Genomic DNA, 26,305 nt, shown 5'->3' with positions numbered 1-26,305 from the left:
AAACAATGTTTGATACATAATTTGAACTAAAATAAGTTTTATTCTAGGCGCCAATCTTCATTCATATTCTCCAAATAACAAAACATTTTCTTTGTGGTATTTTTTTTATTCAATAACGTAAAATGTCAGCCAATCGATCGAAATTAATCGATGGACAATAATTTTCAAAATGACATACGAAATGCAATATTATGATAATGATTATTATTCAAACAAATGTTTTTATGCGTGCTTATTGTATGTTTGCCTGCTATTCTGTCACATGAGTCGATATTCTGTGAAACTGGTTTATTTTTTTTTAATAAGTTGTTTTGATTTTTTTTTCTTCGTCATTATTACCATGAAAAAAATGGTTCTATCATCATCGAATCAATATAGAAAAGTTCCTGAAACAAGATAATGAAAACAAAATATCGATTTGACACAAGCAAAAAAAAAATCTAAAATTTTTTTTTTATCCATTATTGAAATTTTGTAAGCCTTTTGGGTTGTGAATATCATGTTCGATCCAGTGATTATTGTTGAATGGGTATTGCAAATAATTTATTGATCAACTCAATTTATTTCATTGAATTGAATATCAAATGTAAATAATAGAAATTTGTAAAATGAACAATATTCATATATTTTTTTTCCGTGAAAAATGTCCAACATACAAAAATCAGCATTATTATCAGAAAAAATTTTGTTTAATTTCAAATCATCATAATAAAGTATTATAAGAATAGAAAGTCATACACGAATAATTGTGGAATATAGAAAAAGAAGCTCAATATATGTGTGGACATCGATATCGAGTTACAAGCCATGTCGCTATCGTCCAATTTTGACATTTTGGCTCAAAATTTATTGATAAATTTTTTACGAAATGCTAGCATTCTGAATAATGAGCAACAAAATAATTCGTCCTCAAAAACGTCAACACTGGCCACAATTTTTGTTGATAATAATAATAATAATAATAATCATCATCATCATTTTGAAAATAATGATCGCCTATTTGTCGAAACAATGCCAACAGCCGCATATTTTCGTGAAACGTTGCAACAACAACAACAACAACATCAACAATATCAATCATTATCAAATTCAACGACGAAATTTTTGTCTAATTTTTTCGCTCAAATGTCCGATAGTGGATATGATTATAATGTTGCCGAAAATGATAGATTATCAGATTTTTTCGAAACTAGTGATACATCTAACAACACTAACAATATATTTGATAATATAGATAATGATGTTGGCGATAGCCATATTGTTGATGGTGATTCAACAACACTTGTTGACAAATTATATCTGGGCCATTTTATAATTGCCATCATTTTGGCTTTAGTCATTTTAGCCACTGTGATAGGAAATCTATTGGTGATAGCGGCTATTCTATGTGAACGACATTTACGTTCAGTTGGCAATTATCTGGTATTTTCATTAGCATTTGCTGATCTGATGGTTGCTTGTTTAGTAATGCCATTTGGTGCCATCATTGTTGTCACCGGTAAATGGACACTTGGTGCAAATCTATGCGATTTATGGACAGTTGCCGATGTACTTTGTTGTACAGCTTCTATTCTACATTTACTTGCCATTGCATTGGTATGTTATTTTTTTATATATATAAACAAAATATTATTTCTGTATACAATCACCCACATATCCAGTATATTAGAGAACAATCAAAATGAAGAAAAAAAACAGTTACCCAAATAATATAAGGGCAACTAATAAGCAAAAAAAAAAGAAAATCTGCTTAAATCAACAAATATCAACAACGATTCAAACGTGAATATACCAACACACACACACACATATTTCTCGAAAAAAAGAAATCATTCATTCTGGATCGAAAAAAAAAGAAATCAAATGTTCTTCATTCCATATTGCCACATTGGTTCTATGCCAACATTTTGACCTTACAATGATGATCAATGATGATGTGAATAATTTAAAATTATCATCATCATCATCATCATCAAGAACCAGTTAATAGATTTAAAAATACCAATTCACTTCCAACGATCAAATATAGTTTTTTTTTTTTTTTTTTTTTTGCTAAAATCTTGATAAACATTGAAAAAAACCTATGAATTGAACGTCTGCAAAAAAAAAATTCTAGACGATTTAGGGTTAGTGAATGGAAGAATATACTCTTGTGTTTTTTTTGTCATTTTTTCATGTAAAAAAAAATGATGTTAACAAAATGAATCATTGGTTCAAAACGTCGTGTATACGTAATTTGATTGATTCACATCATGCATCAATCGTATATTGTCTCAAAGTTTGAATGCATGAAAAATAAGATAAGAATTCTTTTTCTCCTGAATATACATACATTTTGTTTTGTTGATAATGACAAAAAAAAGTATGTAATAAATCTTATGGAAAAAAACATGTGTGTGTGTGTGTGTTTGTTTGTCTATTTAAACCACACATTGGATTAAATTCATAATCATCTGTTTACGTATTTCTTGTTCAAACTTATCATCATCATTGTTAGCAAAAAAAAAATGAAACATTTACATTTAAAGATTGATGATTTTAATGTTTTATATGTAATATATAAAATTATATGTTACATATATATATGAAAAAACAATTGAATCAATCAAATTCAACCATAACCATTGGTTTTGTTTATTTTATTTCTTTCTTTTGGAAAAAAAATTAATTTAACAAATCTTTTCAATATTCATATTTTTAATAGGATCGTTATTGGGCTGTTACCAATGTCGATTATATTCATCAACGTCGTAATGGTCGTCGTATTGGTGTAATGATATTTTTAATTTGGTTTGTCTCATTAATCATATCAGTTGCACCGATACTTGGTTGGCGTGATCAAGAATTTCATCACCGTATCAAGCACAAACAGTGCCTTATATCGCAAGATGTTACCTATCAAATATTTGCAACATGCGCCAGTTTTTATCTACCATTATTGTTCATTCTATTATTATATTGGAGAATATTCAAGGTTAGTTGATTTTTAGAGATTTTTGTTCTTTTATTATCTTTAGATTTTATCGAAATAGATATCTCATGTTATGCATTGTAGTTTTCATTCAGAAAAAAAAAAAAAAATTCGAATGCAAATAGTAAATTATATACAATCATCAGTTAGTATATGGTGATGAAACGACAAAATTAAATATATTATATTATGTTGAATACAGAATTCCTTCTCTCTCATTTTTTATTTGTTATCCTTCAATTGAATTTAGTTGCCTAGGTTGTCGAAAGAAACGAACATTACTCTAATCGATTATTATTATTATTATTATTGGTGGTGATAGTGGTCTGGATTGTGTGTGCTCTTTACATATATATATACGATGATGATTGCTACAAATTTTGTTACAAGCTAATTGATTATAAATGAGTTTTTTGTGTGCATAAAATGTTCTAAATATAAAAATACAATCCATATAATATAATAACACTGAATTTACCGTCATTACGTTAGCAACTATTACTAGAGGCAATCAAAAACTGGGAAAAAAATACCATAGATTTCATAAAAAGATTTCAATTCTGTTGTTGTTGTTGTTGCTGCTGCTGCATTGAAACAAATATCATTTGATTCAACATAGCGAGAGTATACCACTAAAATCCAAAAAATCGAAATAAATCAAACAACCGTCTCTCTTGAATTGAATTGAATTGAATTTTTATTCACTTGTAACAATCATTATCGTTTTTTTTCAAATCAAAATTTTTTTCTGCATTGATGAATCGGAACAAAACATTCTTTTTTCTCTCTTGCTCTCGCTTTTTTTGGGCCATTTTGTTTGTGAGTCTGTTTTTTTTCTGATTAATATTATTTCAATGGGTTCATCGTTATTATTTTTTTTCAATTTTCAAATATTTTTTTTCTATGATCAAATAAAAATGACCGTTAACAAATCATTTTTCTCTTTTCATTTATTTACCGTTGAAAATAGCGATGATTTCAATATTGTTACGGTCACTTGTGTGATGCTTTTTTTTTTGTTTCTGGAATTTTTATTTCCCATCAATTTTGTTGTCATCATTTTCTACGCCTATTTGGATGATGGTGAGAAATAAAGAGGGATGAGTTCTTTATATGAAGGAATTCTAACGAAAAGTTTTTTTCTCTTTACTGATCGTCATTGTTTTTATCACCATCCATGAACAGAATCATTTTTTTCCGATTGTGTGTTGATGGATTTCCACTATAAATAAATAAATAAATTCGACAACAACAATAAAACCATGCCAATATCAAATTAAATTTTTCTTATATTTATTCCAACAAATATTATAAAGACGGTAGACATGCTTTTTTACTCTTATTTGAATGATGAAGAAACAAAAAAAAAATTTTTTTTTTTTATTTATTCCATTTTCATTTCGTTTTAATTTAGTCAATTCTGAATGGCAAAAAAAACAAGCAAGTGCGTTTGTTGGTATGAATAAAAAAAAGCAAGAAAAAAAACTTATGATTCATTCATTCCCTGATGATGATGATGATGTACAATTCAATTGGAAAAAGTATTGAAATTTCTTAATTTATCCTTTTGTTGTGTAATTTGTTTCGCTATTTTTATATCATTCTCATTATTATTCGTTTTTGTTGTTTTGTTTAATGATCTTTGAGAAAACTGATGATGATGATGATGATGATGGGTGTGTGTGTGTATATATATACTCCACGTCATCATCTTTTGAATGAATTTATCCTTAAAATAAAGAGAAATCCTCTTTGAATGATTTTTCTCCCAAAGACTTTTATATCATCATATATTTAGTTAATTAATCAATGTTGATGCAATTTTAAAATAGAAAAGAAAATCTTTTGCCATTTTTTTTCTCAACAAAAATCTACAGACACACAATGTCGTTCCAGAGAAAAAAAAACCAAACTAACAAAAAAAAATGTGTGTAGAGCATACGGATTTCGGAATTAAATCCTAAATCCAACATTGACAACTAACTAAAACAGCAACTTGTATCATAAATGGAATAGATTGATTGAATCATCATCATTATTATTTTGTGGAGAAAAAATTCTTTCACAGGATAAACGTTTTCTTCAATTTTTTTTTCTCTTAAACGAAGCATGTTAACAAACATCTAGTCAACAACAAAATAAAAGAATTTCATTTTGTTTGGCTTTAAGTTTAATTTTTTTTTCTTCTGTTTGTTTGTTATTTTATCGTTTCTTCAATTTAACAAAGTTTGTTTTATTTTTTTTTCCACTACTGCTTAAATGTAATTTGATTTCTTCATCAAAAACTATTATGATTCTCGATCTATCATTCGTCGTTATCATCATCATCATCATCATCATCACCGTTAGTTGGGCCACAGTGTAAATCATTTTTTCATTGGAAATGTGTAACCAAACTAAAATGAACCAGAAAAAGAAAAAAGTGATAAAATGGAATGTTTCGAAATTCTATAATAATGATATTGAGGCCAACAATGTGTAGATGATGATGAGATTTGCACTGGAAATATTTTGTTTTTGTTTGTTACAAAATGAGAATGAAACTATGAAAAAAGAAATAGTCTGTAGATTTCATAATAATCAGTGTTTTTATCTTCATTTCACCATTTGGGTGTTAGTAACGATATTCTCTTATCACATAATAATTTTATTAAGGGGGATTTTATTTTTCTATTTGTAATCATCATCAAAACAAATGTTTTGTCCTTTTGTCTCAATTGTTTTGAATGTTAATGTGATAACCGTACTAAATGATATCAGATTAGACATTATTGTGATGCTTGAAATTTTATTTTTGGAAAGTACATCAAGATTATTCATTGAAACTTGAAAAATCTTTGAATTAGAATAAAACAATAAACGATCACTGTTTGTGTGTGTGTGTGTGTGTGAGAAAGAAAGAGAAATTCATGTTGTAAACAAGATTTGAAATGCAGAATTATTTAACCCCAAGATGTATGGTTGTACTTTTTTTTATTCTTATCTTTTGGAACATGTTTGCATATAAATTGTATGCATGTGTGTGTGTGTGTTTAATTACATGCGTTTGTTTTTTTGTTTTTTTTTTTTTTTTGTATAGAAATTTATTTGTTTCATGGTTCGTGGCCAGTATTTTCATATGTATATTATTCTCGTCCAGTCTTTGGTGGTTGATAGGTCAGTTTGGTTTTTATGTATAAGTAATAGAATTTTTTTTTTTTTTTTTTTTGCTATCAAAATTTATGCTAATAAGAATCACTTTTGTTGTTGATTTAATTCAATTTTGTTTTCGTTATTTTTTCTTCTCTTTTGTATTTTGTCTCATTTTTCGTAAGTAAATGTTCCCATTGATTCTTTGTTATTATTATTATCATTGTTATTGTTGTGATTTTCTTTTCGCGATTCGATTCCAGTCTAGTTTTCAGTTCCGTTTTTTTGAGTTACATTTTTTTAAAGTATAGAATTCTTTTTTTTTCGTTGGATTTGAAAATTGAATTTTTTTTCTTGATAGTTTTTTTTTGTATAAGAAACCGGGAAAAGAATGAAATGTATAGATAGACAGAGAGAAGAAAAAAAATTCCGTTGAAACATCGTAAAATATTGATGATGAAATAAAATGGTAAAGAAAAATGTGAATAATCAAACGAATAAAATATTCGGACAATTTTTTTGTTGTTGTTGTTGTTGCTTGTAATGATGACGATAACAATGTGTTGTATATATTATATGTCTAGAAGGCATTTATAGTTTGGTCATGTCGTTTTCAAATTTACATTCAATGTATTCATGAATTCTGTTACAAAAGAAACAGCAAGTGAAAAAAAAAGTTGCAGTTGTTTTTCCATGAATTTACTACTTTTTTTTGTTAAATTTAAAAAAAAAATAGAGAATTTTATATGCCAATCAATGTGAACAGAAATGTTATTGACGAGAATGATTCTTTGCCAATTGATATTTAAATTAGTTTGTAGTAAAAAAAAAAAACATTTTCCACCCCATTTTTCCAATAGTTTTATGTCAGTTTTTTTGTTGTTGTTGTTGTTGTTGCTTAAAGTGGTTTATCCGATTCAATGCACAAGGATGTGAAACTTTTTTGTTGTTGTTGCTTCACTTTTTGTATTCAGTTATAGTGTAATGTGTGTGCGTGTGTGTTTGTGTTTTGTATGCATTTTTTATTTTAATTTATTTAATTTGTCCAAACATTGTTCGTTTTTTTCGTAAAATTTTCAAAAAAAAAAATTTGTCAATCATTTTCATCATAGACAAAAGTTGTAGTTGTTGTTGTCAAATGAGCAAATATAGAAATAGAATTATCGTTTTTTTTGTAATTTACTTTTAGCTGCTTAATTATTGATTTTTTTTCAACGTTTCATTGTCGTTCGAAAACCAACCAAAAAAAAAAATAATAAAATAAAATACTCACCGAATGAAATGATTGTGTTTATATTTGTTTGTTTTTGTAGCATGCAGTAGTTTTTTTCTCGTTCATTTTACTCATGTATTAATGATAATAATTACAAATTTTTATTTTTCTTTTTCTTTTCTGCTCAACATAAATTAATTTACGAAAAACTTTTTATCCATTTTGACAATACAGACGATGATAATGATATCATTCAATGATGATGATAATAACAATTACAATAATAATCTCCCACATCAAATATCACAAATGAAAAGTTCTTTCCGTTGTGATTTCATCATTTCAATTCATAAAGTTGTGTTTGTATATTTTTTGGAAATTTGATTGTTAAATTCACTTTTGAATTTGAACAAAAAAAAATTTCGATATTTGTCAACCCTTTTTTTTCTCATTCATGATTGAAATGAACAAACAATAACTTTTTCGGTTGAACAATTTGCTATTCTTGGAAAAGAAAACATGGCAAAAAAATTTTCATACAGACAGAATACAGAATTCAGTCTTTTTTCGATACAATTCTAGTATCGGAATTGAATGAAAAAAAATGTAAAAAACTTTTAGAAATTTTTCTTTGTGTCTGTATTGAATGTTCAAAAAAAAAGTATTTATAAATTGAAAATCAATAATTTCACACTGTAAAGACCTCAGAAAGCAAATAAAATTCAAATTTTTTTTTCATTGTATGTTTCAGATTTTTGTTTGATTTCAAGTTATATAAGAAAAATGATTTTGATTTCCCATAATATTTTTTAGGAATCAACAAAATCTTCATACAGTTTGTCATCCATCTTCATCATCATCATTATCACCATCATCATGATGAATGGAATGAAGATTTGTTGTTTTAAATTAAAAACAACAAAGTATTTGTGAATAGAATATATATATATATATATAGTTCATTTAAAGTTATTCAATTTTTTTCCCATTACAATGATTACATTTAATGATAATTTATATCATTATATTGTTGATGACAATCATGACAAATGATAAACAAACAAACAAACAAATGCAAAAAGAAAACAGTGAATTTCATCATATATTTCATTTGCTATTTAATTTATGAATAGTAGAAATGTTTTAATGTGAACAAAAAAAAAGCAAATGAAACAGAAAAACAGCCATTTCAACCACCGCCATCAATGTTTTCGTATACGACGTAGTAATTAGTTGCATAATTTTAATGAATAACATTGAAATTATTTGTCATTTTTTTTTGCTAGCTTTTTTGTTCATTAATTGTTTGTGATTAAGTTTTTTTTTGTAATTAAATTGAGAGTGAAAAAAAATCATTATCTTGTTTTTTCCAAGAAGAATCTTTCATAATAAAAGCTTTTTATCCTGTGAACTAATGTTTTTAATTTTTTTTTTTTACTTTCCTTTCTGTTCATCTTTGTAATTTGTATTAGGTTGCCCGAAAAAGAATTCGTCACAAACCTGGTAATAAAGTTTCATTGATTGCAATGAAAACAACAGCAGCAACAAAATCTGGACAAACATCCGATATTACTAATGTACCATTGGATACAGTTAATAATGATAATAATTATCCATCACCATCAAGTGCCAAAGGATTGAAAACACGATTTAATTTACGAAAAAAATTAGCAAAATATAGTGCAGCCGAATATTTACAGGAACATAACCATCCAACTTCTGATATTGTTTCACATAATGTTGAACTATGTATTGATGAATCGATTGATAGCCATGAATCAAATAATTGTGCCAATACATCAACAACTGTTCAACATCGAAAAAATTCACAACCTAAACTACCTCCGTCCATTAAATATCCAAACACTAATCAAGATGTCAATGATAACAGTAATAGATCATCATCATCAACACCTACTGAAGAGAATTTTAATCATAATAAAAAGTTATCAATTGATGCATCTACAGCCAAAACAACAACAACAACAACAACGCATCTAACAATGACCAGCTATGAATCATCAACGGATCCTGATGTATCCATAAGTCCATCTCATCATCATCATCATTATTTTAGTGATGGAAATATGATAAACAAAAAAGATCATCCAATCATACAAAATCCTGATTGCTCAATTATAGCTGAAGAAAGTTCAAGTTCAACAAATTCTGCTACACAGCCATTATTACATACGCTTAAATATACGAGCAATAAAAATCATGATGATCTTGTTGTTGTTCGTGATGATGATAATAATAATGATGATGATCGACGTCCACTAACATCATCATACAATAATTCTCAACAAATAATAACAGAAACGATGATCAATAAAACTTCGAAATCTGTGTTGAATGTGTATAAAAATAATAATGATACAATGATGATGATGAGGTTGTTGAAACACAATGACGATGCTAATCATTGTCAGAATCAACGGACAAATATTCCGAAGAATTTATCCATATCATCATCAAATGGGGATCATGATCATCATGATAATAGTCATGATGATGTTAAGATTGAAAGCAATCAAATTATTATAAATAATAATGACATTAGAATAGCCGACCAAATAATGGTCATGAATGATTCTGGACATGACAATAATATTATATTTACAAATAATAAATCGAACAACCATAAGTGTGCCAATATTGATCGTGAAAAATCCAATAAATTGATATCACCCTATTATGATGATGATGATGATGACAAATACGATAAGAATGATGATGATTCGCTTGTGGTCGATTTTGATCTAGAAAAAAGCAAACGGCGGCGACAAAAAGAACAAAAAATTAACGATTGTTCTGTGGGCTCAACTACTATTTTGGATGGAACTAAAGCCGATAATAATAGTGATGGTGATGATAGTATTTGTAATAAGATCAGTAACAAAAATAATGATGTAGCCGTTGATGATAATGATTCCGATGCTAATGCTGTCGTTGTTGTAGACATAAATAATATTCAACAAATAGAATTGAACACCAACAACAATGTTATCAAAATTTTAGATACTCATCATCATCAACAACAACAACAACAACAACATCATTATAATCATAATTCTAATGTAAATGATCGTCATCATGAAAATTTTCATAATGTTATTGTTATTAACAGAAATGTTTCAAGTGATAATGATGATTATAATAGTAATAAAAATGATGATAATGATGATGGTGATAATTTGTATGTTCAAGTAAACAAGTGCCAACAACAACAACAACAACAACCAGAACAAAATAGTTCATATAGAGAAATAGATTCTGGTTTGCAAGATTTATCATCAATCGATCAATTTCAACAACGACAATTGAATAATACTTTAATCGTCAATAATGATAATGATAATAATGATGAAAAAACTATTATTATTAATGATAATTTAGCAAATAATAATAACCCTATCAATGATTTTCGTATTGGTGACCATGTAATAGCCATTCATCGTAGAACTAATGATGATATTGATGATGGTAATGAAAATTTTTCAGTTTCCAATCAAACTGTGCCAAGTAATAATTCACCAACAACGACAAAACCATCTACACAAAGTGAAGTGACAATGTCTAGTAATCATCATCACCATTCACAACAACAACAACAACAATTATTACAGAATTTAATATCAAATTTCACAAAAATGCCATCATCAATATCAACAACATTGAATCAACTAAATTATAATCATGATCATCATCATCATTGTCATCATGAAAATCATAAAAATCATCAACAACAACAACAATATCAACAGACAAATAAATCACATCAAAAAGAATCCGTTGAATCTAAACGTGAACGTAAAGCAGCTAAAACATTAGCGATCATTACTGGTAAGCGTTTTTTTCTCTTGTATACGACTTTGAAAATTCTATTGATGATTCTATCCCTCTATTTGTCGATAGAAAAAAAAACAAAAATCAAAATACCTATCAGATAGATATATTACGTTTATAAATAAGAATCTGAACGCTTTATTTATGTTTTTAAACATCAAATGATATTGTGTGTTTGGCCTAATATCGGTCTAATTTTTGTTGATAGAAAAAAAAAACAAAATCAAAAGAAAATTTATTGATCATAATATTTGACATTGACATAATAAATATTGTTTTGTCCATCATCAAACTATAAGGTTTGTAGCATATGTGTCCAATGTCTCCAATATGGCCATCATTTTGACAGATGTTTGTCTTTATCGGTTGGCATCGTATTGACAGTACGATATCGATATGGATTGGTATTTTCATCTGCCTTAAACAAAGATTTTGATCATAGACGAAAAAAAAGAACAATAATAAAGAAATGAATCTGATCTGATATTTATTGATTTTGTTTTGCCGCTAGCTTCTTATCTTTTTTTTCCACAAAACTTTTGTTATTGTTGTTGTTGTTGTTGTTATATTTTGATAGCCATTTATTTTCAAGTTCTTATATGTGTGAATTATCGGAAGAGAAAACATACACATACACTTAGCTTTAGGACAATTTATATAAAGACAAATTGTATTATCAATCAATTTATTTGTTTATTTATCTATCTATTTATCTGATGATGATAATGATGACTATCAAGTTTTGATATATATTATATATATTGGTATTAATACTTGTGTGATGTTTATATATTTCGAATGATAAAAATGTCATTGATTGGATTAAATGAAGGATTTGTTTATCTGAAAAGTTTTTCTTGAATTCATTGACAGTAATGAAAAAAAAAACACCAGAAAAGACAAAAAAAAATTGCTTGTCATCGTGTATTGTCCATATATTGATTTAACAAAAAAAAACATTGGTGATGTTTAATATAAAAAAAAAATAGGAAAAAATCACACCTTACCTTACTATTATATCATTTATTCATTCACATGCTACACATCCGACATTTTCAATTATCCAAAAAAAAAACTTTATTCAATTTTCTATCTCACATACATACAAAAATATTGGCATTACACAAGGTTAGATAAACAACAACAACAACAACAACAACGAAAAACGTGACTGATTAATATTATTATTATTATCATTGCTGCTATTCATTTACTAAGTACCAGTATATCTATTTATTCATTCATCCATCCATTTCATTCTTATGAATAAAATGGCACCAATGTATAGAATATTCTACATGTAAAGAATGAACACACACACACACACTTTGACTTGAATGAAATTTATATATTAAACAAATTTGTATATTTTTCTGCTTCGTTTTTTTCCATCTCCTTCTTCTTCTTTTTTACATATATATCTCTAGAGCTAATTAAATGCTAATTTTCTTTTCTATATTTTTTTTTTGCTCATTTTTTATTTTATTTTCTTGATTCCATTATTCGTTTTTCCACCATGCACTTTGCTGCATAATCGGGATTGGCATTCACCAAAAAAAAAAAAAAAAAAAAAAAAAAAAAAAAAAAAAAAAATACATACATCGTCACCATCAACTTTACAACATATATATCCTTTCTATTGAATATGGAACAAACAAAACAAAAAAATTAAATTGATGATTATATCACTTATACCACAAAAATACCAGGAGTATTCGTGATTTGTTGGCTACCATTTTTTATCAATGCATTATTGTCACCATTATCTCGTTCATATCAAGAATTTGTACCGAATTTTGTTACCGATTTTTTTCTATGGCTTGGCTATATAAACAGTTGCGTTAATCCCATTATTTGTAAGTATATTATATTCATTCATTCATTCATTTATTTTGTAAGGGATCAAAGTTTTTTTTAATATGATACTGATTTAAAGTATTATATACTATTATTATACACTTTATTTAACAAATGTTTAGATCAGGTAAATTTTATGGTCAAAATAGTAATAAGATTTAACATTTATAGCCAATATAGTAGTATTAAATATTTTTGTTTTCTATCAAATAATCGTTGACAGACATGGACATAATTTTTTATTATGCTTGAATTTTCTTCCTTTTAAATGTTATTATTATTATTATCCGATAAAATATGAACAACGATAGAAAAAAAAAGGAAAACTCAGCTAAATAAGAATTGGTACGATATTACATTCATTGAGTATATTCTTATATTCTTGAAAAGTTGGAAAGTTATATTAATGTCTGAACCATTATCGATATATCGGCAATAAAAGGTGAAAATAATGTTGATGATGTGAAGGTATAAAGAAAGTTTATCGGACTTTTTTTCCTGTTTTATTATTAATCATAATAATAATTCAAAAGCGATTGTATATGAAATAAAATGAGAAAAGTTCTATTTTCAATTATTCTGCCAAATGAATTCCCTGTTGTGAATTGTGAATTGCATTCTATTCTCAAAAAAAACCAGGCAGGCTAAACAAATGCCGTTATTCTGACCGGTATAAATTTAATCCAGACATACAAGAGCCAGAGATAAGTTAGTTTTTACTAACCAAACAAAACATCAACACACTGTTATTGTAAGTTTGTGTCCACAATGGAGAATAATTTTTTTTTTTTTTGCTCATCTTTAGTTCGATAGTTATGTGTGGAAGGAAAATTGTATTCGGAATGCGAAAAAACTTTTTTTTCTTTTTCACCTCCCTCTACTCCTCTATCTATTCATCTTTTTCTCTATCTTTCAAAGTGAATCAATGGAACATTTTTGTAAAAATGATGATGATGATGGTGAAAAAAGCAGAAAAATGTACCGTTAATGTTATGTTACATACACAATGTTAATTTTCAATACCTATCCATCAAACATAATGAACTGTATATAATAACGATGGAAATGAAATAAAAAAAAAGTTGGCTTCACTTCCATTATTTCATAAGGTATCAATTAGTGATTTTTTTTTCGCCACTTTTACCAGTAATTATTTATCTCAACAAGGAAGTGAAAAATATCTTTTTTTTTCTCAATCATCACTTAAACTGTGTGAATATAATATGAAATATAAAGCTCAGGTGTGTGATAGAATTTCATTTTGAAATTGATTCTTAACAAATTGCCACCGCCACTACCACCGCCATACAACAAGCCATAGGTAGAGAGAGAATGAATCCATTGCTTGTATTCGGTGTGCTTTGTTTTGTTTGCATTTTTCAACACCAACGCTTGCCCGTTTTTATTTTTTTTACAAATTTTTTCCGTTTTTTTTTTGTTTGTGTGTGTAAACATATTGCGAACAACAAAAAAAGTATACTTTTTTGTTTTTATACTTTTTCCATACTAATGATGCAGTATTTGACTTTGTTTTCAAATAGAATGATAGCGTTGAAACGAAATTGAACTAAAAAAAAATTCAGTTTGTATGCCACTTACATCTATATACAATTATTAATTTTTTATTTTTCTCTTCTTTTTTTCACTTATTTACTGATATTTTTTCATTTTTTGCCTTTATTATCCTGATTATTCACAATGATGATGATGATAATGGTGATGAAATGCTTTTAAATTTGACGGTTACTTTTGCCTTTTTTTATGTTAAACAAATTGTTGTTGAATTTACCGAATTCACACACACACACACATACATGTGAACCACACTAATAACATAAATATGAATTGACCAAAAAAAATACTAACTGACCAAACACAGTCTGGTGTCATCCTATCCTACAACAACAAATGGCCATTATAATAACATAACATACAATATTAGATTTTATTGAAAAACAGAATATGGAAAAAAATCATAATTCCGTTACGAATGGCAAAAAAAAAATATTTTTCTCTCTCCATTTGTTTGTGTGTCTGTTTTTTTTATTGTTCGTTTCCTATTAGATATTTCTATAAATGCGTTTAGTTCAAATTGTGCCTGTATAAGTAAGTGTCAAGGAAAAAATAGTTTCCTCATTCGTCTACTCACCCGGTGATAACCAAATTTATTCTCAAAAGGGAAATTTGTTTTTTGTCACTGAATCAAGTACGCAAGCCAGGATTCCGAAAAGTTTATTCAAACAAAAATGACTGAATACTTGAAATTGGAACCAAATCATCATGATGTATGTGAATATAAAATGAAAAATAAATGCCATTGAATTTGAAAATGCAATTCAGTTGAGTATTTATATCAGTGTTTATGCGTTTAAATTTAATAATTTTTCACAAAAAAACACACACAGGCAAATTCATGTATATTCAAATTTCATTTCAATTCATATTTTTTCATATTCATATTCAGTTTATTCTGCTCTCTAAAACCAAAGTTTTTGTTGTTTATGACAATGATAATGTTCATTATTTGATGATGATGTTTTTTTGAAGTTTTTCATGTTGATATTTCATAAAATAATGAAGGTTTCAAAGAGGTAAAATTCAATGAAAGTCAAATTCAATTCAGTATTTTTTTTCTATTTTTCACGAGAATCATAATGATAATGCAATAAATTAATTTATCTCGAACATCATATTAATTAAAATATTATTTTGTCGTGAAAAAACAAAATAAAATGAATGGATGGATTCTATTATAAATAATCAACTTGTCAGAATTATTATGTCAACTTTTTTTTACTACATTCCATGCATTTAGATTTGACTGCATCATGAAATGTCTGTCTGTTGTGTGTTAATGTTTCATTTCAAATGATTTAAATCATTAAACACACACACACACACGCACATGCAAAAATAGAATGTTTTTGTCATTAGCATGAATTAAATTTTTCTTTTTCGCTTTAAACTTTTCGTTTAAATTTAAAATGTTTAATGTCAATGATAATTATGAAAAAAATGTGTGTAGGACTATCATTATGGTCATCATTATGGTCATCATCATCATCATCATCATGATTGATTACCAATTCCAATGAATATGATCGTCATCATATATTCTTTTTTCTGTATATATGTTATGATGACATTTATTAGCTACTGATGAATATTATTATATAATTATCATTACAAATTATTTCGATGGAAAAATACGTCATTCATTTGAATTTTATTCAGAAACTTTTTTTTTCTTGATAAATTATAATATATTTGGTTGAAATACATCTTTCAGATTTTTTTTTGTTTTGTTTTTCCTTCTGCATTTAATTTTTACTATTTATTCACACACACACACACACACCTACACTCATACACATGGATTGAATTTTTGTCAAATGATTCAATAGTTATAGATTCAATGTAATATTAACAATATTTTTCAATAATGATTGTCATCAGTTTGTTTACTTGTCTTTTCAATGTATACAATATATATATGTATTCACACACAGAAATATTTATTATTTTTATTTTTGTATCAAATTCTTTATTGGATTTTTGTTATGTTATTTTTTTTCTCATACATTTTCAATGAATAATGTCTATAAAAAAGAAGGCATCATGATTTATTTGTAATGTTTTTTTTTATGCAGAATACAAAATTTGCAAAAAATAACCTTAGATTTACGGAGCTTGAGCAGTGAAACGGAAGAATGCATCATAAAATATGAGAAAAACTGGAAAAAATTCTTTTTTCCTCCAATATATAAAGTTATTCTATAAATGTGTATTCATCGAGAATTTCACAACCACATTAAACATACATACACACACACACACTGAACATTCTTTTTTCTTGAACTTTATTTTTTTTTAAATTGATATAAATCGAAACAAATCATAACAGTTTTTTCTTTTTTTTTCTATTTAAAAGTAAAAAATTAAATATTCAGCAATTGATTTTTGAAAATAAATTTTTTTTTTACTGAAAAACATTAATTCTTGTAGGAAACAAAAACTTTTTTTTTTTGGTAGTAGTAAAAACCACTTTCATCACCACCAATGTAAATTATGATTGAAATCAATGTAAAACCAGATGTTCATTTTCTAGCAATTTTTTTTTCTCTCTCTCAAATATTGATTTAAATTGATTCCTATTATAAATTTTCAAAAAAAAAAATTAATCCATCAATTCTCTATTTTTTTTCTCTCCTATAACAAAAAAAACAGATACGATATTTAGCCCGGATTTTCGTACAGCATTTAAACGAATGTTATTGGGTAAAAAACGTACTAATAAAGCTGGTTGGTCTGCAAAAGCGGCTAGAGTTTAATATTAATATGAAAAAAAAAAACAAAAACACACCTATTCATGATGACAACCAAAATTAACTTTGTATATCCAAAATTCAACATCATCATCGTCGTTAAACAAACCAAAAAAAAAATGAGTAAGTTTTTTTCCGATTAACCAAAAAGAAAAGAAAAAGATTGAAATTGACTATATATGTTGTTACCTGTCACTAACTTATGATTGATGAGGTCCGATGATTATATGGAGAAAGAACTCAGATTTTGTTTTTTGTCAAGTTTAAAATTGATTCACTAGGTTTTTTATTCTTCTACCATATATATGTTCGTGTTTACAGATTCAGACTATCAATCAATAAAAAATAAAATTCTTGCACAATACACTGTATCATTGGCAGTACTAAATCTTTTTCTATTCATCACTTCATGGCTAATTAATCTTGATAACATGACGATTAATTTTCAATGTTACAATCACATACGATGTAGCAAAAATGTAAACATTTATGCACGAATGTTTGCATACGTTTTTTTTACCTGATTTCTCAGTCTTCCATTCAAATCATGTGTGTGTCTCGAATGACAAATCGATTAACAATGTCGTCAAATGTGTCAATATTTTTTCTTCATACTAATTCAATAAACTTTATCGTTTTTCTGTTGATGACACAAACAAACACATTTAAATTCTTCGTATTTTTACAGTTTCCCAAATGAATTGAATTCATCAACGAAGAAGAAAAACAAATTTTTTTTTGTCAATTTCAATGCTTTTATCGTCGTAATTAAATGCAATTGAGAATCTCATCATTTGAAATAGAAAAATTTCTGCAATAGAAGAATTTTTTTGTATTTTTTTAAATGAATTTTCAATCAAAAGAAAAAATTATTTCATTTTTTTTCAATAATAACAAGTTTAATGGATTTTTGATTATTTTTTTCTGAAATAGAATCGATTATCCATATTTTTCAATCACCATCATTAAGAATGAATTAAAGGTCAGACAAAAAAATTTTTGTTAATTATGTTCATGTACTGTGTGTGAGCCAAATGAACAATCCAAAATTGGGCAATTAAAAAATGGACATTTTTTTCAGCAATGGTCTCTCTACAATCGAACATTATATACCAATTTATAATCGCAATCAAATTCCATTTTTTTCTGTGCTTTCATTTCATAGATAACTCCCCAATGAATTTCGATTGACGTTTGTTTTTAGATAAAAAAAAATAAAGGGAAAAAATTCTTCTGGTAATGCAATGAAAGAAGACAAAAATGAAAATTCGGTTATTTGATACTTGAATCGATTATTTGTATCGAAATTTGATGTTATCTATCATTTATTATATCATTTCATCTTTGGTATGATCTGTGCGTGTGTTAGAATACTAACAAACTTAGTTACGAGAAAAAAAAAATTTTCTCATTATCATCGACATAACACAGAATAAAAAAATTGATGCAAACTATTACATTCTTTTGCTATTTCTCTCTTTCTCTCTCTCTCACTCTATCTCACTCAAAGATTGATGTTGTTGCCGTGGTTTTTTTTATATTCTAATATTTTGCCAATTTTTTTTTCTTGTTTGATCAAAACCCATCCATTTTATTCCATTCTTATCTCTGTGTGTCGTTTTCGTCTTATTATTATTATTATTATTGGCTTTGTTCAGACCGGAGAATATTTTATATGAAATGAAAAGACAAATACGAAAAAAAAATGGTTGAAATGGGCCTAGAGCTTCGACATATATTTATCTCATACATATACACAGAAATGTATACCAAAGTATTTGGTAACGGCAACAATTATATACCATAGTATGTGAATTCGATCGAGTAAAAATTATCGTGCCACGATTTTTTATTCTATTTTATGATGATGATGATGATGATGATTGAATTCCTGTATAACCTGAATTCTGTTGCTCATTGAATGATTCAAAAAAATTATGATAGTGATGAAATAAAAAATTCATCATTATAATAATGTCGATATTTTATTTTGTTTTTTTCGAGTGGTGGATATAAATTTCACTCTTTTGTTTCAATTTTTTGTTCTGTTTCGCTTTAACAAAGCCAAAAGATTGATTCATTCATCTGACTGTGTGCTGTTGTTCGATCGAATATTTCAAATGCAGATTTTTTTTTTATTTTTCGATGATGAATCCTGTGTATATGCGTGTGTGTGTGTATGACAATGAAGTGAATTTTTTTTTTGAGCAGAAAAAATCGACCATATCATCATCATCATCATCATCATTAATTCATTGTTTTTTTATTGTTGTCATTGTCAAATAATTTCATGGCCATATTATTGTATTTTATATGGATTTTTTTCTCTCTTCTGGTTTATAATAATGATAGCTATTCTATCATCGATATTCAATATTCTGCCCGTTCTGAATGAATAAATCAGTTTTTCTTTACAACAAAGCTATATCACACACACACACACTCAGACACACAATGGCTATGTGCATAAAATTCTTATCTCAAATAATTTTTTCTCGTTACCCGAATATTTTCTTTTTTTCTTTCTTCTATTTCATATATATATGTGTTTGTGGGTGGATGGGTGGGTGGTTATTCAGGCTTTAGATGACCGATTTTGTCTTTTCTTCATCATTCTTAAGACATTCACATTCACAATGATGATAACGCGGAAAAAGATTTTTTTTTTCGCCTTCATAGAAAATTATCTTTAAACGTTTGTGATGAGAATGGAAAAAAACTCTAGTATCTTGCTATTGTTGATGCCAATGATGAAAATCAAATAGATGTTGTCTACTTCTACAAAGAAATTTGTGTAGATCACAAATAAAACGGTTTTTTGGCTATTCTTTCTCGAAAGAATTTTAATATTGAACTGAATTCATCACTAGGTGGCTATAATGATAAATTTTTTCCATTTGTATTGAAACATCATTGATTTCGGATGTTTATAATAATAAAATGGTAATGATGATATTAAAGTTAAGAGAGGAAAAGTATTATTGGAATAATGAAAATCAAAATATAACAAAAATAAACAACAAAAAAACTGCATTAATGCTCAAGATTATTGTAATTAATGAAGACATTTTTTTTACCCATACCATTTAAAATGTGTTAATCAATCAATCAATCAATCAAACTATCTATCCATCTATCTATTTCATCGATTGTATTTAAATTCAATAATATTGAGAGATAAAAAAAAAAAAATGGTACTTCCAACTGATTTAATCCAAGTATATTCATCTTCTACAGTTATTTATTGTGATACAATTTTATTTTATTTCTTTTCACATATGTATTTGATGTATCTGATGTGTATTTTTGTTGTTGTTGTTGTTGTTGTCGTTGTTATATGTTCGAATGTTGATCGTAAGATAAGCGATGGTGAGTTTGATGAATTATCCATTATTCCAAGTCGATTCATCATTCTATATTGATTGTTGGTCGTTTTTTTTCTCCTCTATACCATTTTTTTTCCTGTCGATATTCTTCAAAAGTTTCTTTTATTGTAATACTCTAGTTGTATGTGATCCATTTTTTTTCGGAAACATCTATACATTCAATGTTTCATTTCAATGCCAAAAATATTGTACATTCATGTTGACGGCTTCCAATATTAGATAATAATAAATATATTTGTATGACCCATGTGTATAATAGGAACATAAAACATACAATGGCAAAATGTAAACTAGCATCAATGAATCTATTTGGCAATAAATCACTTAATCAGTTTAGGCCGTCATTACTCATACATAGTATATAAATATTATAAGTTTAGTGTAATGATACGCAATACAAAATCATGTTGACCATTATGAAATGAAACATTTCAATGTTCTTTGTCTTTGTATGTGTGTGTGTGTGTGCGTGTTTCATTGGCACAATTATCGATCGATTTCCGGTATTTTGATGTCTTTGTTTTCTTCTTCGTTTTTTTTTGCTTTCAAAGCACTTATAATTTTATATATTATAACAGAAAAATAATTGAAATAATAAACAAATGTCAAACTAAATAGTGTTGATAATTATCATTGTCTGCGTGTGTAAAACACACTCAAATGGCAAACACATATTAATCGGCAGCAAGAATTTTCCTTCTTGTTAACCATATTTGACCGGAAATTGTTGTCCATCAATTTTGGTATCGAAAACCGAAATTTTACAATCAAACGCTGACCATGGCAATTTTTTGTCGATTTTACATTGTTGATGTCATCATTTTTTTTTATTTTTTTTATCTTTTGTGATGCTTAGTTCTCATTTTATTATTTAAAAAAAATATACAAGTTCCAAATACAATCTAGAATTCTTGTTCAATTAAGATCCGGATCAAGATGTGTGTATGTGACTATTTTACTAATTTCATGAAAAAATTCGTGAAAACAATTTTCAACTTCAATTCCTTCCAATCAACTTCATTGCTAAGAATTTTCCATCCATCTTGATTGAGTCGATCTGGAATAATAATCATGATTTGGAAAGAAAAAAAAAACTTGCTATGAAAAAAGTGTTTATTAAAACTTATTTGAATGGAATAATTTACACAAAGTTTGTATGTGTATTTCCGAAACGAAAAAAAAAATTGTTTATATGTATAGAATTTTTTTTTATTCTTGTTAACATCATCATGGTCCATTAGTGGTCGTTGTTGAACCAGCCAAAAATGAAAAAAAAAATAAGAAATTCAACCCAACATTCATAAGTACGCACATGTATAACCAACATTAAATATTCAAAATGTACCATATATGAGTTGAATTTTTTTTCTCACTTTGCACACCTCAATAGTAGTTGGTTAAATCTTACGAATTTTTTTCTCGTTTTTTTAAATTCGTTATATTCTGTTTGTGAAATGATGAAAAATTGTGAAATATTTTTGCTGGTACAACAACGGTTTTTGAGATAATGAACTGATTTTTTTCTCTTGAACGAAAAAAAAAACGAAACAGCTTTCTTCTGTCTTTTTTTTATAAATCCTTATTATCATGATTTTCGTATTTCTTTGCTTAGTTTTTCCTGTACAAATTTTTATTTGATTTATCCTTCTCTGTTAAAAAGGTTTGAATTAGTCGGTTTTTTTTGTTTAAATCATCTAGATGTTTTTTTCCAAAGCTCCTGTCATTCATATTGATTGAATACAAATAACATTGTAGTCGACGAATTGAATTTGAATTGCAATATGAATACAATAACAAAACAAAAAATGAAATCTTGCATTCTGTTGGTTTGGGAAACCGAAATTTAGAAAAAATCTCGATTTTATTCTTTATTCGATCGTAATTTTCCGTTTACAAAGTCCATTATAATCTATTTATTGTTGTCGTAATATAGATAGCTATTTATGTATTATTTTCTACTGGTGAAAATCCAAATTTCAATAGAAATTCAATGGATAGTTTAGTCTCGAAAATTTAGCAACAAATACGCGTTAAAGAATGTTACTAGTTTTTTTTCGTATGGCTAGACGCTATATTATCTCTAACCGAGAAAAACAAATCTTTGCAAAAAAAGAAAAATTTAAAGTTTATATAGTTGAATTCTTTCACTTATTTAATGGAAAAATGAAAAGAGTCAGTTGAATCACTACATATTAAAAGAATGAAAATTTCCAATGAACAGGATCAAATTGAATAAATTCTTTGATTATAAATAAATGTGTGTGTGTGTGTGGGTGTGATTCATCGAGAGAATAAACTATATTTTCATTCATTTATATCATATTTTTTCTCTCTTTATTTTTTATTGAAATATATAACAGTCTTCTATCTATAATGTCTTCTTCGTCATTATTATTATTTTGGTCTGTTTTCCTTTTTTTCCGAATCCATTTTCAAAGCTAATCCCTTTGATTCTTTTATGTTGACTATTTTATCATTACATAGTTGGCTATTCGAAGGTCTTTTCCCCCTTTTTTTTGTTCATTTTGTTTCATGTGTCCAGAAACTTATTCTATATCCGAATGAAAACCGTGGCCATAACAAGATCAAAAAAACAACTTAATGTTATAGAATTTTGATTTACTTTTTCATTTTTGTTTTTCTGTTTTTTTTTTGTTCATTCCATTATTATTAAATTTCATTTTTTTTTGCCTCTGAAAATTGACACAAAATCGTTATCATCATATGTGAATGTTTTACAAATTTAACACTGGCAAATAACTTTGGAAAAAAATTGATGATGAAATCAATTTTTTCTACCGTCTTCAGATCTGTATTTAATGATGGATTTTTTTTTTTTTTTTTTTGGTTACAAAAAAAATTTTTCAATTTAATTTCAATCACTAAAATGTTTGGCTTGCTTGTATCTTTTTTTTTCTCTCGTCAAAACATCAATATTGTAACCAAATATTGATGTATGGATGGTGATAATTGTTTTTTCTGGTTTTTTTTTGGTTTTAAAAACACAAATTTTATCAACTTTGTTGACTGATAATGAAATTATTTGATTTTTTTTCTGTCATCTGTTATCTTATATCATGATGATATATTGAGTTTGTATGGAATTTATTCGTGCAAACTGATCAACTGTTTAGATGACTGCTATTTATCATAATAAAAGAATGTGAGAAAAATTTTTTTTTTTAATATTTAAAATTGATAATGTGTAAATGTTATATGACAAAAAAAAAACTTTTGAATTTAAATTTTTCCATATATAGTGAATTAATTTGGAATTCAAATTTTTCTTTCTCCTATCATCACCATCATTATCGCACATCAATGATATGGACAGAACGGCGCAAAAGAATATATCATTTCAGCAGCATCAGCAGCAGCAAGGACAACAACAAAAAAAATTTAACTGATATGATATCGTATCACGAATCATAGATGATACTTGAATAGGATCAAATGTCATCATCATCATCATCATACAATCGGTGGAAAGGATGACAAAGAATCAATGATTGTGTTCGGTCAATTGTTTGTACGATTAATACAAACTATTTTTTTTTCGTTCAAATGGCTACCAAATTGTTTGTAGAAAGTCAAGAATAATCAGAATGTTGAAAATGATTACAACAACAACAACCGAACAATACGCATAGTTTCTCTTTATTCAATCAATAATAAAAATTGTTGTTTGGTTTATACAGAATTGGATAGTGGAAGAATAAAAAAAAAAACAAAATTAAACTTGACAGTAGCATAGGACTAATCTTTTGAATGAATCTTTTAATTGATTTGTTCATTCATTCATTCATTTTTTTTTACTTGGCCTCATCAAAGTGTTTGTGTTTATATATTGGTTTTTTACCACACACACACACACACACATCCTCAGCCATTAATGGCAATATCTTGAACTATTTTTCATCGATGAGGTTGAGTGCATTCATTTCAAGTATTCTGGATGCAATTTATTCGGTCGTTCGTTCGTTTGTTTTTTTTTTTTTTTTTGTTTTCGTCATTATTCTCTATTATTTTCTCCAAATCGGTCTACATCACATGTTTGTTTTGGATGACAATAAATTATTACAGGAATGAGTGGCAGAAGCAACAAGCAAAAAAAAAATGTTAGAAGAAAAACGACTAAGAGCAAGAGATAAACGGAACGGAACACTAGACAAGAAAAAAAAATCTATTCGAAAAAACAAAATACTTTATCTTGTCATTTCTGGAACACAGTCAATTAGAGTGTATTTTGAAATTTTGTTTTTCTTTTTTTTCATCATCATCATCATCATTTTGCCTTGAAAAATAATCAATATTTTTTAAAGAAATGAAATGAAGAAAAAAATTATTTCCGTCCAAACAAACGTGTGTACGTGTGTGTGTGTGTGAATTCTCATACATTGGACAAAATTTGATTGTTATAATTTCTTTTTCATTATTATATCATCATAATGAAAAAAAAGTAATGTTTTTCTAATTCTGTAGAAAAAGAATTGAAATGTTTTTCTCACTTTTCACTTTGAATTGGAAAAAAAAATTGTCAAATCTGTCTCATTTTTTTCCTGCAGTCTGATTGTTTTTAATAATTTGGCTAGATTTTTTTTCGAAACAAGAAAAAAAATGTTAATGGTAATAAAATAGAGATGAAACAATGGACCAGATGAAATTATAACGAGATGAACAAAAAAAAAAATGATAAATTGAATTGAGTTTTGTTTGAATTAATTTCTCCAATTTTTTTTTTGTTTCGTTATTCTTCAATCATCACATCAATTCTTCAGAATTCTTAAATTAAATTTTTGTTTCATTTCTTTTTGATAATAATGGTATTTTTTTTTACTTATGTCAATAGTTTTAGTCTAGTGAATGGGAAATTTTTTTTTCTAAATGATATGATTCTATTCTATATTCTGTCTTTTTGTTTTTGGTTGCATTGTATGCATGATGGAAAAAATATCCATTTTCATCAATGTTTTTATATAGTCAATGATATCCGTGTCATATGATTGATTCTCAATTCTTTACATAAACTTTATCGCCCTCATTTTGATTTATAAATAATGGGAAAAAAATGAAGAATTTTTTTTTTTAAATAACACATGAATATTTCATTTTAATTTTTTTTCAAATTCTTCAATTTCATTATTATTATTATTATATTCCTACAAATGTTTTTTTTATATCGTTTTTATCTCTTATTTCATTTCATACAGAAAATGTAAATAGAAAATTGGGAAAATCACAAGACTGGAATTGGAACGAAATATAATATCAACGACAATCATCAAATATGGAACATCATCATCGTCGTCATTCAATCACCACCAAAAAATCGAACAGAATAAAAACGTAAATCAACCAATAATGAAGAAACGAAGAATGAATAAAAGTTGAAAAGTGATTTCCTAATAAACACACAGACACACACACACACACAAATTATATCGTTTATGCGTTTTTTTCTATTCAGTAAATTCTGTTGTTATCAATAACGAAATTTTAATGCCAGTGTTATCTTTGTATCATGTACAGACATTTTATTTGATTATGAATAAATAAAAAAAAACCTATTTCAAAA

General features: G+C 26.7%; 1 protein-coding gene across 1 annotated transcript in view; it reads left to right on the top strand.

The window, feature by feature from the left end:
* Positions 1-26,305, top strand: part of LOC124494299 (uncharacterized) — a 28,728-nt gene extending 2,423 nt beyond the window's left edge. The window contains exons 4-9 of the mRNA XM_075736096.1: positions 48-1,596; positions 2,705-2,974; positions 8,786-11,159; positions 12,872-13,018; positions 17,247-17,467; positions 25,941-26,305. Of these exons, the coding sequence (XP_075592211.1) occupies positions 808-1,596; positions 2,705-2,974; positions 8,786-11,159; positions 12,872-13,018; positions 17,247-17,350 (3,684 nt within the window). The 5' untranslated portion in view covers positions 48-807 and the 3' untranslated portion in view covers positions 17,351-17,467; positions 25,941-26,305. The remainder of the gene's footprint in view (positions 1-47; positions 1,597-2,704; positions 2,975-8,785; positions 11,160-12,871; positions 13,019-17,246; positions 17,468-25,940) is intronic.

Source organism: Dermatophagoides farinae, chromosome 2 (genome assembly GCF_024713945.1).
Source record: "Dermatophagoides farinae isolate YC_2012a chromosome 2, ASM2471394v1, whole genome shotgun sequence".
NCBI classification, from domain to species: domain Eukaryota; kingdom Metazoa; phylum Arthropoda; class Arachnida; order Sarcoptiformes; family Pyroglyphidae; genus Dermatophagoides; species Dermatophagoides farinae.
This window is presented reverse-complemented; position numbering and strand designations above follow the sequence as displayed.